Source organism: Balaenoptera borealis (genome assembly GCF_965194805.1).
Source record: "Balaenoptera borealis genome assembly, chromosome: 11".
Taxonomy (NCBI): Eukaryota; Metazoa; Chordata; class Mammalia; order Artiodactyla; family Balaenopteridae; genus Balaenoptera; species Balaenoptera borealis.
Genome location: NC_138868.1, coordinates 13,949,383 through 13,963,656, shown reverse-complemented (window position 1 = coordinate 13,963,656; position 14,274 = coordinate 13,949,383). Strand labels below are relative to the sequence as shown.

Genomic DNA, 14,274 nt, shown 5'->3' with positions numbered 1-14,274 from the left:
GCTAAAACGGTGCTCCGTGTGAAGACTGTACTAACCGGGCCCAGTGGATGAACCTGGGGGCCACTTTGCACAAGGTTCTCCAGGGCCCTGCCCATCCTGCCTCTACCACTTCCTGTTTTCCCCACAGGGCCCCAAGAGAAATTCTCCACTGTCACTCTGCGGCTTGGCCATAAATGCCGCCGGGCTGCCTCACCGATAGGCCTGGCACTGTTTGTACAGGAAGGCCAAAATGAATTCAGAATGAGAGAAACCAATTTCTGGAATGGGGGTGGGGGCCCGACAACAGAGGAGAGAAGCTTGTGTCCTTGCGGGTCCGTTTCCAGACTCAGAGGAGGGAGACAAGTCACAAGTGACAGCCTTGGCAGTGAGTGGGGACCTCATTTTACCAGTCCCAGTGCGATGTAAGGGTCAATGAAGCGCTGAGGCTGGGACGCACCCTTGCCCCCCCTCAGTGATCCCGGTGGGATCGTGTTGCCTTTCTGTGAGGGAGGGGTTGTTGGATTTTCGGAACTAACGCCTCAGTCGTGCACCTGTGTTCGTGCGTGCGGGTATAATGCCTTGGTTTTTCCGTTGATACTTAAGAAGGTACAACAATCCCTCCTCTTGGCCCGCAGGCCCTGTGGGACAGCGAGAAAAGTCCCCAGAGGCCAGGAGGAGGCTGCTGTGTCCCAGGTTTAGCCTCGCGGAAGGGCTGGACTCCCTCTCCCAGCGCGCACCGGGGCACCGCTCACGCCCCCTGCCTTGGAGCGCACCGGGTGGAGGAGATGCCGCGGCTGCGCCTTCCGGCCTCAAGTCCCCCCGCCGCCCCTGAATTGGTAGGCTCCACCGCCGCAGTCGCCGGCTTTCCTGCCCACGCGGCTGGGCACTTCCAAAGCGCGAGCGGGGGAGGGAGATGAGGTGAGGGGAACGGTGAGAAAGTCCTAGGGCAGCTTATCTTGAGACGTCGCTTCCAGATTCATCCGCAGTTCATCGAAATGGGCTCTATTTCCGTGTCGAATTAAAACGTTTGCGCAACCCAAACAAAAAGTATTCCTTTGGGTCCTCCCCTTGTCACGTAGAGGCGCTGGGCTGGCCCAGCGCTCCCCATCGCGTTCCCACTTCCACACGCATAGGTGTGTGCGTAGCCGTCTCTCTCTCGAGGGCCGGCTCCACCCTGCAGCGCTCGGCTTGGTGCAGCCCTGTCCCCCCGGGGGTGAATGGTCCGGCCCCTGGCCCCTCAGCCTCCCCCTCCTTCACCGAGTCGGAGTGGTACACGGCCCACGGTGCAGACGCGGAACTGGCGCGCGGTCCGAGCGGCGCCCGCGCCGAGGAGCGATTGACGCTCGACTGCCGGGGGACGTCTGGCCGAACCCGGCCGGTACCCCGAGGCTCGGGAGGTAGGAGGGTCCGGGCCGCTGGGGGCCCCGGAAGGGTGTTTGGGACGAGGCTGCCCGGGAGAAACGGACTCTGGGAGGAAACAGGGGCTCTAGGGCGAAGGGGCCTCTAAGGAGGCCCTGAAGGAGTGTGAGGGGGCGTAGGGTCTCGAGAGGGACAGCAGGGGTCCGTAGGGAAGAGGGTGGCGCTAGAGGTGGGGGCGTCCGGGCCGCCGAGGGGGTTCGGGCTGCGAGCCTAGGCGCAGCTCGCAGCTGCAGGGCGAGATTCCTACGGGGCTGGCGGGCGGTCCTGGTTCCGGGGCGGGGGCGGGGGAGAACTGTCCAGCAGGTGAGGGGGCGGCCAGAGCTGTCCAGCTCGGGGGCCCGAGCCGTGCTAACCACATGGCGCGCGTGTGTGCGTGTGTATGTGCGTGTGTGTATTTGTGTGCGCGCACCCGCGCGCCTTATTTTTGGTTAGGGTTTGAAAAGCACGTTTGGCTCTTTAAAAAAAATTTTTTTTTTTTTTAATTTGGTGTTTCAAAATCGGCTTGTTGGAGAGTGGAGACACCGTTCAGTTTTTCCTGCAGCTGCTTCCCTCCCCATCCTCGTGCACCTCTAAATTCGTCCTCCTGTTCCTGCCCTCCCCTCTTCCCCAACCGTGCCTATTGCCTGCCTCTTTACTCTCATTCTTCCCCGCGCTGGACCAGTCTGTACTGATGCGCTTGCAAGGTCACTGCCTGGGGAGGCGGTGGACGGGAGAGAGCCTCCTGTTGTGCTCACGTCAGCAAGGATGTCATATCGCTCTCTGGTTCCTGTGGTTTTACTATGACATCCTGCCCAAAATGAGGGGCGAATCCAAAGGGTTGGTTAATGTGGCCATTTGTAAGCTGAAAAGACATAGATAATTTAAAGCGGTGGATGGAGTGGATGGTAGTTGTGTAGAACTTCAGCAGATAGGTATGCGTTTTGAGCTTGATGCCTTTGGAATTGTAGGGGCTAGGAACGAGGATCTATACGTTAGTAAATGTAGCTGAGGCAAGAGGCAGAGTGGGTGGATGTGAAGACAGAGTGTGAGTTATAGGTAATGCGAGAGAATTTAGAGTCTTCGTGAGGAGGGGAGAGAATGGGAAGAAAAGCCTTGGTTATCTCTGCAATCTGAAAAACCAAAGGCAGTGGCTGTTGATGAGATATAAATTGAGACTAAAAATCCATCCTATCACTAGTGGCTAGAATAGTCACAAGATCTCTGGGTCCTTGTGGCTTTGGAGGGAGGTGAGCACTGTAGTGCATGATGATGATTTCAGTTTTATCAGGTGATTCTCAGTGGAGAGGGGGCTGGGATCCCACCAAGGATAGAGGCCTGATGCCTAGGATATTAGTAGAAGATGCTTCAGGTGTGATCTTTGAGATTTTTATTTGGAAAGGGCTCCTGGTTTTCAACATAAACCTAGATTTCAAGGTTTAGCCTTGAGCTCTGGTCCTGTAAATTGTTTTATTTTAAGATACTTTGGCTCTCACTAGGCATTTTCCATATAATTCTTTAGAGAATGAATTATGCTTTTACCCATCTCCCATTTCATTTCTGTGTTTCCCTCCCCTTCTCATTCTGCTTGGGAGGAGCTGAACTCTGCTCTCTAACAGTCCATACTGCAGTGCCTCACGTTCTGCAGTATGCTTATGAGTCCGTAGCAGTGGAGAGGCCCAAAGGGCTTTTGGGGTGGTAGTGATGCCTAGAAATGAGTATTTTGCAAGCTTGGGAACTTGGTTTTCGTTGTGTAGAAAGGAGATATCTCTATCAAAATCCAGAATTAAGACAAAGTGCAAACTAAAGGCACATGGGGGAGAAGATGACCTAACAATCAGTCGGTGCTATCAGTGGAAGAGGTGTCTCTAGATTCAAGGAGAATGAATTATTATGGGCATTGACCAACTCTGGAGTAGCAGCTGATAGCACTGTGCGGTCCCCAAGCAGGGGAGGGGCGGTGGCTCTGCTATAAATAGTGCTGGAGCCAGAGTTGCTATGGAGACAAAACTGAATCCTATTACCTGCAGGTCCTCTATTGGGAGCAAGAGAAAGGAGGGAGAAGTATTTTGAGGATTTGAGAGGTGTTGTAAAATTTTTTTTTTTAATTATTAAGTAGGAGAGAAAAAAAGATAGAGCTTCTCATCTAAATCAAATAGAGCCTTAAGCATACAGAGAGTGTGTACGTTGTATGTATGGGAGTGCACGCAGCAGCAAAGAAGAGAGTGATGTGTGAGAGTGTGTGTCGTGTAATGGAATTCTCTCTGTGTGTGTAGTGAACAAGGTCTTAGTGTGGCTACGTGTGGAGCACAGAGGTGGAATACTGGAAGCACTGAAAGTAACCTTGTCACGGAGTGAAACATTTTGTTTAGAGGAGTGTATGGAGACCCAACAGGAAATAAATTACAGTTAGGACATGTAAGCTTTTTCTAATTTTTGGACTATGGCTTAGAAATTCCTCTGAGCACCTCTCCCTGTCCTTGCAGGAATACTGTTATTTCTGCATCTAATTCTTAATCTCTGTAAGGTAAAGAAGGACAAGGCCTCATCTGTGTATATTGTATTACTAATTCGAATCCTGGGACCAGAATATAAGTGGAACACTGTGATTCAGCACCAAGGGCAGAGCCAGTAGCAGTAGCCACTGGACCCCTTTCTTGCTTGAAGAGGGGAGAAAAATGGTTTAGATGAAGCAATTGGGGCATAGATATTCTTCATTTGAGATCACATGGGGTAGAGTAGCCAGCTGTTGTTACTGTCTGAGTGCAATTAACTGTATAGACTATATGGTAATTTCACATCAAGCTGAATGCAGAATGTTGGAACAGAGAATAATTAGGTTTCCACCTAGAGCTAGGAGTGCAGATTAGTTTTGATTAGAGAGTCTGGTTTGATCCTGATCCACCCTGGAGCAGTCCTGAAAGTGACTTAATTTTTGTTATCATAATAACTGAGTCCAGATTAGACCGACTGGGCCTGTTTTTCAGAAACAGAAACAGCCCCAGGGGTGAGGCTGGAAATGAGCTGGTTTGTAGGGACGGAGAGGTGAACCATTATTTATCCTACTTCTTGACATTTGACTCTGTGAGCTCTTAAGCCTGGACAGAGCTCTAGGCTAGGAAAAGTGTCATGTTCTCCTATCTTTAGTACTAAAATGGAAGATCTTCTGACCTATGTCCCTGGCTGGGTTGAAGCTGAGAGGGATGAGTCCCTTAGGCACAGCAATGGATCTTATCAGTACTTTTTTCCTATTAGACTTGGATTTTCAGATAATATCAGAATTCCTCCTGGGGACATCGATTCCATGCTTGGTGCCTTGAAGTTTCTCTGAGATGAACTGATGAATCGGAATCATGGTGCAAAAGAAGAAGTCCTGTCCTCGGTTACTTGACTACCTAGTGATCGTAGGGGCCAGGTAACCAAGAAGTGACTGATTTTTGTCTTGTCATCTGGGATAGCCACAAAATCTGTGATGATTTCCCTTCCCCATTTCCACGTTGCTTTGCATATCTCATTCTCCCCCCCCCCCCGCCGGCCCCCCCCCCCGCCCCTGCCCCGGCCATGCCATGCCATGCCATGCGGCACATGGGATCTTAGTTCCCTGACCAGGGATTGAACCCTTGCCCCCTGCATTGGAAGCACAGAGTCTTAACCACTGGACCACCAGGGAAGCCCTGCATATCTCTTTCTTCTTCTATTATTTCACCCTGGTGGGAACCTTGCTGCCAGTAAGGGAAACAAAACAGGTAGATTGAGAGTGTTGGCCTGGAGGAACAGAGATAGAGCAAAACTCTGCTCTTAACTAGCGTCTTTGTGATTTTGAGCAAATATACTCTATACACTTCAGTTTCCTTATTTCGAACAAAGGAAAAGTACATTGTGCTCCTTCTGTCTCTACATATGCTCTCTTGGGAATTCATTAGCTAATACACCTTGAAAGATGCTAGTCATCTCAAGGTGTTAGTGATAATTTTATTGTCGCCATTTTCCTTTTATTTCAGAGTGGGCATCTTCATGGCAGCACAGACCTCATTTAGCCTATAGCTAAATGTGGCATGTTTTCCAAGGTCCTGCAGCTAGGTTTCTTTATCCAAAAGAGCATTTATTTCTTGACTGTGGTTAAAATTTGAAAGGGCGCTCTGTCCCTTCAGGCTGCTGAATTTGTCTTTCTGTTCTCCAGGCACCCGAGCAGTGATAGCGTGGCCCAGACTCCAGAATTGCTACGGCGATACCCGTTAGAGGATCACGCCGAGTTTCCCTTGCCCCCGGACGTCGTGTTCTTCTGCCAGCCGGAGGGCTGCCTGAGTGTGCGGCAACGGCGCATGAGCCTGCGCGAGGACACCTCTTTTGTCTTCACTCTCACCGACAAGGACACTGGAGTCACGCGTTATGGCATCTGTGTTAACTTCTACCGCTCCTTCCAAAAGCGCATGCCTAAGGAAAAGGGGGAGGCCGGGGCAGGGTCCCGTGGGAAGGAAGGACCCCATGCCACCTGCATCTCAGAAGAGGTTGGCGCCGAGAGCTCGGAGAGTGGCCCGTCCCTGCAGCCTCCAAGTGCCGACTCTACCCCGGATGTGAACCAGTCTCCTCGGGGCAGACGCCGGGCCAAGGCGGAGAGCCGTTCCCGCAACAGCACTCTGACGTCCCTGTGTGTGCTCAGCCATTACCCCTTCTTCTCCACCTTCCGAGAGTGTCTGTACACCCTCAAGCGTCTGGTGGACTGCTGTAGTGAGCGACTGCTGGGCAAGAAACTGGGCATCCCTCGAGGCATACAGAGGTACGGTTCACTGCTTACGCTCAGAAGAGAGGGGCGGCATCTAGGGTTGAGGTGTAATTGGCTTGTGAGGGGCGTAGGAATTTTCCTCTAAAGCCTGAGCTCCTTCAGACCTCCTTAAGCACTTTGTGTTAATCCGTGCTAAGCAAAAGACTACTGCAGAGTTAGACTTCCTTCCATGATCGTGTTTGGAGTGATGCTGAGGAATTTGGTGTTTCACGATGGGCAGGACAATAAGTCTTGCTATGTATACATTTTTGCACTTGTCATTACTCTTACGTATATCCTGTGATCCTAGCTGAGACCAAAGGGTGGGCTTCTCCAGCTGCTGTCATTAGACCCTCTATGGTTACGCTGGGCTGCAGTGGGGTGTCAGCTCCTAGTGCTTATGTGTCTGTTTCCTGCTGTCTGCTGCTCAGGGACACCATGTGGCGCATCTTCACTGGATCGTTGTTAGTGGAGGAGAAGTCAAGTGCCCTTCTGCACGACCTTCGAGAGATCGAGGCCTGGATCTATCGATTGCTGCGCTCCCCAGTACCCGTCTCAGGGCAGAAGCGAGTGGACGTTGAGGTCCTGCCCCAGGAGCTCCAGCAAGCTCTGACCTTTGCTCTTCCAGAGCCCTCTCGATTCACCCTAGTGGATTTCCCACTGCACCTCCCCTTGGAACTTCTGGGTGTGGATGCCTGTCTTCAGGTGCTAACCTGCATCCTGTTAGAACACAAGGTGAGAGGGCCAGCTTCCTAGACTGTTCTAGGGGAAGGGCTTTGAAATGAGGCAGAAGCTAGACCATGAGTTCTCTGAGGATAGGGACTACATCTTTTTCATCATCTTGTCTCCAGGAGATAACACGATACCAGGTATACGACAGGTACTCGGTTGGTGTGGGTTGAATTAAGGTACTAGTATCCTGTGGGATATATTCAGAGGGCTTGACACTCAGTTGAAATCTCCTTAACTATACCAGCCTAATTCTCTGAAAATTTCAGTCGTTCTGTTCCAGTGAGTGACCCTGGGATCTGGGGGTACAAGAACTAGGATGACAAAGGAGTGATTCAAGGGAGAATTACTGCAGTGCTTGCACTGGGAGACGGCAGGCAGGGTGAGGCGTGAGGCAGTGATAAGTGTGGAAACTAAACTCCCAGAGCCGTAGGCTTGGTGAAACAGAAACTAAATTGTAGCGTGGGAAGCTGTTTTCTCACAAACCTTCTCCTGTCGGGTAACCCTTGTGGTGTGGCTCGTTGCAGGTGGTGCTGCAGTCCCGAGACTACAACGCACTCTCCATGTCTGTGATGGCATTTGTGGCAATGATTTATCCCTTGGAGTATATGTTTCCTGTTATCCCACTGCTGCCCACCTGCATGGCGTCCGCAGAACAGGTGAGTCTCAAGGTGTCTTCTGGCTTTGTCACCTCTGTTCCAACTCTGTCCAGCTCTGAGGGCGAAGGCTCAATGCCCAGAGAAGTTGTAAATCAGTACTGGTCCTGAATTCCTTGTTATAACTTACTTGTCTACAAAATCTGAACTGATCTGGTGGCAAAACCTATGCTATTTATGTTTTTTATTTATCACAGTTAGTATAATGATTACAGGCTGCTGGCTACACCACTGCAGGTGCTACATAATATGTAGAATACGCACTATTACTTTTCTAAAATCTGAAAAATTCTGAACTTTGAAACACATCTGCCTTCAAGGATTTGGAAGAGGGATTGTGGACCTGCGTTTTCCTTATCTAGGAAAAGTCGTGACTCAATATATGATCGCAGTAGGTTTTGGTTTTGTTTCTTGTCTTTTCCACAGCTGCTGTTGGCTCCAACACCGTACATCATCGGGGTCCCTGCCAGCTTCTTCCTCTACAAACTGGACTTCAAAATGCCTGACGATGTATGGCTGGTGGATCTGGACAGCAGCAGGGTGAGGCTCTTGGCTGAGGCATTGTAGGGTCTAGAATAGGATTGTGTTCTGTTTTTCTAGATTACTCCCAGGAAGTTCCTAAGTTTGTGGGTGATTGCTGTTATGAGACTCATTGAAACAACTTTTTAAAACGTACTGCTTTTACTCTATTGGCTTAACAAACCCTTGGTTAGGACTCAAAGAATTACAAGATTTAGTTTTGCTGGAGTTAAATGCTTCCCCACATCTTCCAAGAGCAGTAGGGCAGTTGCGGTTGCAGGATTATTAGATATGGTGTAGGTCATCTAATGGCTTTCTGGGAGTGTAGTTTCTAGTAAGAAACTGCAGACTTTAAAAAAGTATATTAACACTCTGCAGTGTGAGTACATTGAAACTTCGGTAGGTAGCCCTTATATGGGTTCACTGTAAAACTTTAGAAAATGCAAATAAGTATAAAGAAGTCAATAAAAACTATGATCCTGTTATCTAGAGATAGTCACCAATAACATTTAGGTATAATATTTCCTTGCAGGTGTGTATATGTGTCATATACATGTGTATGTGTGTATTTTATATGTGTGTACATGATATATGTGTTTGCATATATATAATAATACCGTATATATAACTTCCTATTCTTGTTGCTTACCTTTATGTAAGAGAAACTTTGGAGCAACTAATTCTAAGGTCATGCCTTTTAACTTTCTTCTGGTGCAGGTGATTGCCCCCACCAATGCAGAAGTGCTACCTATCCTGCCAGAGCCAGAATCATTAGAGTTGAAAAAACATTTAAAACAGGTAGGTGAAGAATGACGAAAAGGAAGGGGAGCAGTAGTGGCTATAGGGCTGCTGTAGGGGGACAGCTATTGTAAGAGCCAGTTTCCTTTCAGACTTCAAGTGGAGTAGATTTTCTTAGCCTTGGGTGGGCTTAAAAAGAGATGTATCCCATTTCTGGGTTGCAGGGTGAATCTCAAAAAGGGCTTTTTAGATTCCTTTTAATTCATTGTGTGTCCCCTCCCACCCTCTAATCCTTGTAATGCTGTGTAAAACAACCCTTCACTTCCTGCTGCTTGTCCCATCTGCCATTCTTGATGGCCTTGGAGCATTCTCTCAGTGTTACAGGAGGGAGTTAGTAGTTTGGATAATCTGGCTCCTTTTATGTTTTCCTCTTGAATTGATCTCTGGTCCCTACAGAATCATTTCTTCAAACATCCCTTTCTTTGAGTAAACCCTTAAATACATTTTTCATTGATTGATTTTCTTCTTCTTCTGCATGCCGAGCACAGTACCTGAAGGTAAAGTGTGATGAGGCCCTGGTCCTCTGCACTGCTGTGTGTGTTATGTAGGACCACCAGTAGACAGCTCTGTATTTCTGTTTAGGAATCTGTCATTTGAAGGGTCTTCAGGAATCTCTCTCTGTGTTGTCTCAGTTCTTAGAAATACCTCTAGGTGGGGACTTCCCTGGTGGCGCAGTGGTTAAGAATCTGCCTGCCTATGCAGGGGACGCGGGTTCGAGACCTGGTCCGGGAAGATCCCACATGCCACGGAGCAACTAAGCCCGTGTGCCGCAACTACTGAGCCTGAGGTCTAGAGCCCGCGAGCCATGACTGCTGAGCCCGCGTGCCACAGCTACTGAAGCCTGCGCGCCTAGAGCCTGTGCTCAGCAACAAGAGAAGCCACCGCGATGAGAAGCCCACGCACCACAACGAAGAGTAGCCCCCGCTCGCCGCAACTAGAGAAAGCCCGCACGCAGCAGTGAAGACCCAACGCAGCCAAAAATAAATAAATAAATAAATAAATTTTTTTAAAAGAAATACCTCTAGGTGAAATCTGTTTGGATATAAATGGATGATTTTGTATTATCCCTCTCTCTTTTTCACTTGATTCATCACTACTGATGTAATACGATATCTTGTTACTGCAGAGTCTGGTGAGGATTGCAAGTTCAGAAAGTTCTCTAGCTGTCTTCCTTTGCTGTGTTTTTCATCCTTGGTGATTGCTTTAGTATGACTAATGAGATGGAGAGGTTGATACATGATATTGGACTTTAAATGTTTGTAGGAGCTAAGATTTTTGGGCTCACAGATCCTGTATTCTGACCCCTGTTGCTCAAAGTGTGGTCCATGAACCAGCAGCATTAGCATCACCTGGGCTTGTTAAAAAGTGCAGAATCACCTCAGGTATACTGAATCAGAATCTGCAGTGTAACAACATCCCCAGGTGATTCCTATGCTCATTAACATTTAAGAAACACTGCTGGGCTAGACCAGTGGTTTTCAAATTGCCCCGTGGAGCCTCTGAGGGTTGATTTAGGTTGGGACCCCTGAGCATATGAGGCTCTGGGTTCCTTATGTCCTTCAGAGAAGCTTTACTTTTACATGTTTCGTTTGTTTGTATTTCTACATAGATTTCAGTTGAAAAACAAGATTTTGTAGCTAAAACAAATTTGAAAACTGTTGCCTTGGACTTCAGGTTTGATCAAGTTGCCTTGAGTCAGATTGGCTTAAGCTGAAGATTTCATAATTCAGATTGTTTTCTAAAGGTTAATATATTTGGATTCTTGTTTCAAAGATGAAGGTTCTTTTCTAGGAATTGAGATTGGCTGGCTGCCCCAGAAATCTGCCTTCTCTGAGGGACTTCTTATTGTTCCGCAGGCCCTCGCCAGCATGAGTCTCAACACCCAGCCCATCCTCAATCTGGAGAAATTCCACGAAGGCCAGGAGATCCCTCTTCTCTTGGGAAGGCCTTCTAATGACCTGCAGTCTACACCTTCCACTGAATTCAACCCACTCATCTATGGCAACGATGTGGATTCTGTGGATGTCGCAACCAGGTACAGCCAAGCCAACCCCACAGTCACAGGCTCTTAAATTGGTCTCTGCTCACTCAGTGACCTTGGGGCAGATGACTTCCCTGAGCCAGAGGTTCTTTATGTATACAATGTATATCATATTTGGTTACCTTTGCCACCTTAGTAAAAGCAAACAGAAGAAATAATCATACTCTCAGGCCTCTTAGACCTTGCGTGAACAAGGGGATTGATGATTCTTTAAGATACCTCTCCCCTTGCTGTTGGAAACCCGTTACATGATGACTGTGGGAGGTGGTCTGAGGCCTCGGGTCGTAGGGATCCTTGCTCTGCAGGGCGAGGGACTCGGGTCATCTCATCATCCCCTTCTTCCCCAGAGTGGCCATGGTCCGTTTCTTCAACTCCCCCAACGTGCTGCAGGGCTTTCAGATGCACACACGTACCCTGCGTCTCTTCCCGCGGCCCGTGGTAGCTTTCCAAGCTGGCTCCTTTCTAGCCTCACGTCCCCGGCAGACTCCTTTTGCTGAGAAACTGGCCAGGACTCAGGCTGTGGAGTACTTTGGAGAATGGATCCTCAACCCCACCAACTATGCCTTTCAGCGGATTCACAACAGTGAGTCCCCCGACCTCTGCTTTGCCCCACCTTCTGCGTTTGTCCTCCTGATGGCTCTTCCCTTTGCTTCTTCCCTTTCTAATCTTCCACCTGCCCCTGCCATTCTGATTTTGCTTCAGACTTTTTCCCACCTTTCTTGTAGGTTTTGCTTGCTTTTTTCCCTTATTGCTGACTCTCTCCTTTTTTCCTCCGTGGGTAGACACGTTCGATCCAGCCCTGATAGGCGACAAGCCGAAGTGGTACACCCACCAGCTGCAGCCTGTCCACTATCGAGTGTATGACAGCAGTTCCCATCTGGCTGAGGCGCTGAGCGTGCCACCGGAGCACGACTCTGACTCTGACCCTACTGATGACAGGTGAGCAGCCCCTTATGGCAGCAAGACAGTCCTTGAAGTCTAAGAGGCTCTTGCTAGCCGTTATTTAGCGCAATTGCAGAATTTCATAGGATTTAGACATCAGTCCTTGAAGCCTTGGGTTATATTTTGGTTGATTGTTTTGTGTTAGTTTCCTTATTTTATCTTGCTCCCTGGCCTTGAGTTAAGAGTGCTCCTCTGTTTATTTTTCCTAATGCTGATTGCTGATTCTTCTCCCTGCCCCTTCTTTCTGTTTTATTTTTTTGCTCTTCACTCTGCAGCGGCAGTGATAGTATGGATTATGATGACTCAAGCTCTTCTTACTCTTCCCTTGGTGACTTTGTCAGTGAGATGATGAAATGTGACATCAATGGTGATACTCCTAGTAAGTGTACTTGAAGAAATTGGCCAGCTTGGGACAGGGTTTGGGGTTCTGTGATGGTATGGTCTGTACCTGCCATCCTTGTTTTTTTTTTTTTTTTAATTAAAGAAATTTTTTTTAATTAATTTTTTAATTGGAGTATAGTTTTTTTTATTTTTTATTTTATTTTATCTTTTTGGCTGCATTGGGTCTTCGTTGCTGCACGCAGGCTTTCTCTAGTTACTGCGAGCGGGGGCTACTCTTTGTTGCGGTGCGCGGGCTTCTCATTGCAGTGGCTTCTCTTGTCGTGGAGCACGGGCTCTAGGCGCACAGGCTTCAGTAGTTGCAGCACGTGAGCTCAGTAGTTGTGGCTCGCGGGCTCTAGAGCTCAGGCTCAGTAGTTGTGGGCGCACGGGCTTAGTTGCTCCGCAGCATGTGGGATCTTCCCGGACCAGGGATCGAACCCGTGTCCCCTGCATTGGCAGGCGGATTCTTAACGACTGCGCCACCAGGGAAGTCCTTGGAGTATAGTTGATTTACCATGTTGTGTTAGTTTCTACTGTACAGCAAAGTCAATCAGCCATACATATAATCCTTGGGTTTTGGCAGACGTGGATCCTCTGACACACGCGGCACTGGGGGATGCCAGTGAGGTAGCTATTGATGAGCTGCAGAGCCAGAAGGAAGTAGAGGAACCTGGCCCAGACAGCGAGAACTCTCAGGAAAACCCCCCTCTGCGTTCCAGCTCCAGCACCACCGCCAGCAGTAGCCCCAGCACCGTTATCCATGGAGCCAGTTCTGTACGTGAGGACTTGGAGGAGTGGATGAGTGAGGACTGTTACTTGGGACGTGGGCCTCAGCTCTGTTAGGAAAGCTAGGATGAAGCTATTCACTTCATTTGCTACTTTCTCCACATTTCCCCCTTCTTCCTCTCCGTAGATCCTATAGTTCAGAGCCTGTGAGATACAATTTGACCCCAGAAGGACATCCAGCTTTGTTCAGGGGTTAGCCGAGATCCCCTTTGCATAATTTGTGGAGATAGAGAACAGGGGTATAACAAAGATCTTTTCTCACATACTCCTTAGGCTAGGAACCTGACAGGCCTGGCTTGAACTGAGAACATAGGAAGGCATCACAGGGCACCAGGTGACTCCTTTTCATTTAATATGTCCCCTAGGAACCTGCCGACTCAACGGAGATGGATGATAAGGCAGCAGTAGGCGTCTCCAAGTCCCTCCCCAGCGTGCCTCCCAGCATTGGCAAGGCGAACGTGGACAGGCGTCAGACAGAAATTGGAGAGGGGTCAGTGCGCCGGCGAACCTATGACAATCCGTACTTCGAGCCCCAGTACGGCTTTCCCCCTGACGAAGATGACGATGAGCAGGGGGAAAGTTACACTCCCCGATTCAGCCGACATGTCGGTGGCAATCGGTGAGAGCCTGGGGTTGCCTTCTAGATGGGTGACTGAAGGACCTCACTACAGTGGACCCTGGGCGAGGGTTAACCAGAAAGTCTGAGCAGTCTGAAGGCTCTCATGGTCCTGCGTCCCCAGAGGGTCGTGCTTTGACCTAGGCATTTAGAGATTGTGGGGAGGGAGAGGTGACTGCAGTGTAGCATCAGGCCCACACGCCCCCCACGATTAGGTGCCCCTGCCCGGGGCTTATAGGTGCCACTGTGCATTCAAGGGCTCAAAAGCTGCTGCGGCCCAACAGCTTGAAACTGGCAAGTGACTCAGATGCAGAGTCAGACTCTCGAGCGAGCTCGCCCACCTCCACCGTCTCCAACAACAGCACTGAGGGCTTCGGGGGCATCATGTCTTTTGCCAGTAAGTGCCTTCAGCTCTCTCACGCTTCTGTCCCATCTTCGCTCCAGCAGGGCCTGACCGTGGCAGATATGGCTTAGAGCCTCAGATACAGGGCTGGGTTGGCATCATCAAGCTCCGGATCAGGTCGTTTGGGTGATACTGAATAAGGTATTTTCAGGGGAGGTCAACGAAGAACAGGGACAGATTAGTCGTTATCTTTATACCTGGAGGTTTTAGTCTGTTTCAGGTAAGACAGCTAGCTGTTCAACTGAAAAATAATCGTTATATTAAAAA

General features: G+C 49.2%; 1 protein-coding gene across 50 annotated transcripts in view; it reads left to right on the top strand.

The window, feature by feature from the left end:
• The first annotated feature begins 100 nt into the window (after positions 1-100).
• The window catches only part of MADD (MAP kinase activating death domain), a 40,489-nt gene continuing 26,315 nt past the window's right edge, over positions 101-14,274 (top strand). For 25 of the 50 annotated variants that reach the window (XM_082340136.1, XM_082340148.1, XM_082340126.1 and 22 more), the window contains exons 1-14: positions 101-1,376; positions 4,630-4,789; positions 5,555-6,151; positions 6,568-6,871; positions 7,393-7,524; positions 7,948-8,061; positions 8,758-8,838; positions 10,695-10,873; positions 11,227-11,462; positions 11,662-11,818; positions 12,097-12,200; positions 12,786-12,976; positions 13,354-13,478; positions 13,862-14,001. In XM_082340136.1, the coding sequence (XP_082196262.1) occupies positions 4,728-4,789; positions 5,555-6,151; positions 6,568-6,871; positions 7,393-7,524; positions 7,948-8,061; positions 8,758-8,838; positions 10,695-10,873; positions 11,227-11,462; positions 11,662-11,818; positions 12,097-12,200; positions 12,786-12,976; positions 13,354-13,478; positions 13,862-14,001 (2,422 nt within the window). In that variant the 5' untranslated portion in view covers positions 101-1,376; positions 4,630-4,727. Of the gene's footprint in view, positions 1,377-4,629; positions 4,790-5,554; positions 6,152-6,567; positions 6,872-7,392; positions 7,525-7,947; positions 8,062-8,757; positions 8,839-10,694; positions 10,874-11,226; positions 11,463-11,661; positions 11,819-12,096; positions 12,201-12,785; positions 12,977-13,353; positions 13,608-13,861; positions 14,002-14,274 lie in introns of all 50 variants that reach the window. The other 25 variants (XM_082340115.1, XM_082340137.1, XM_082340107.1 and 22 more) reach the window with 1 other exon arrangement.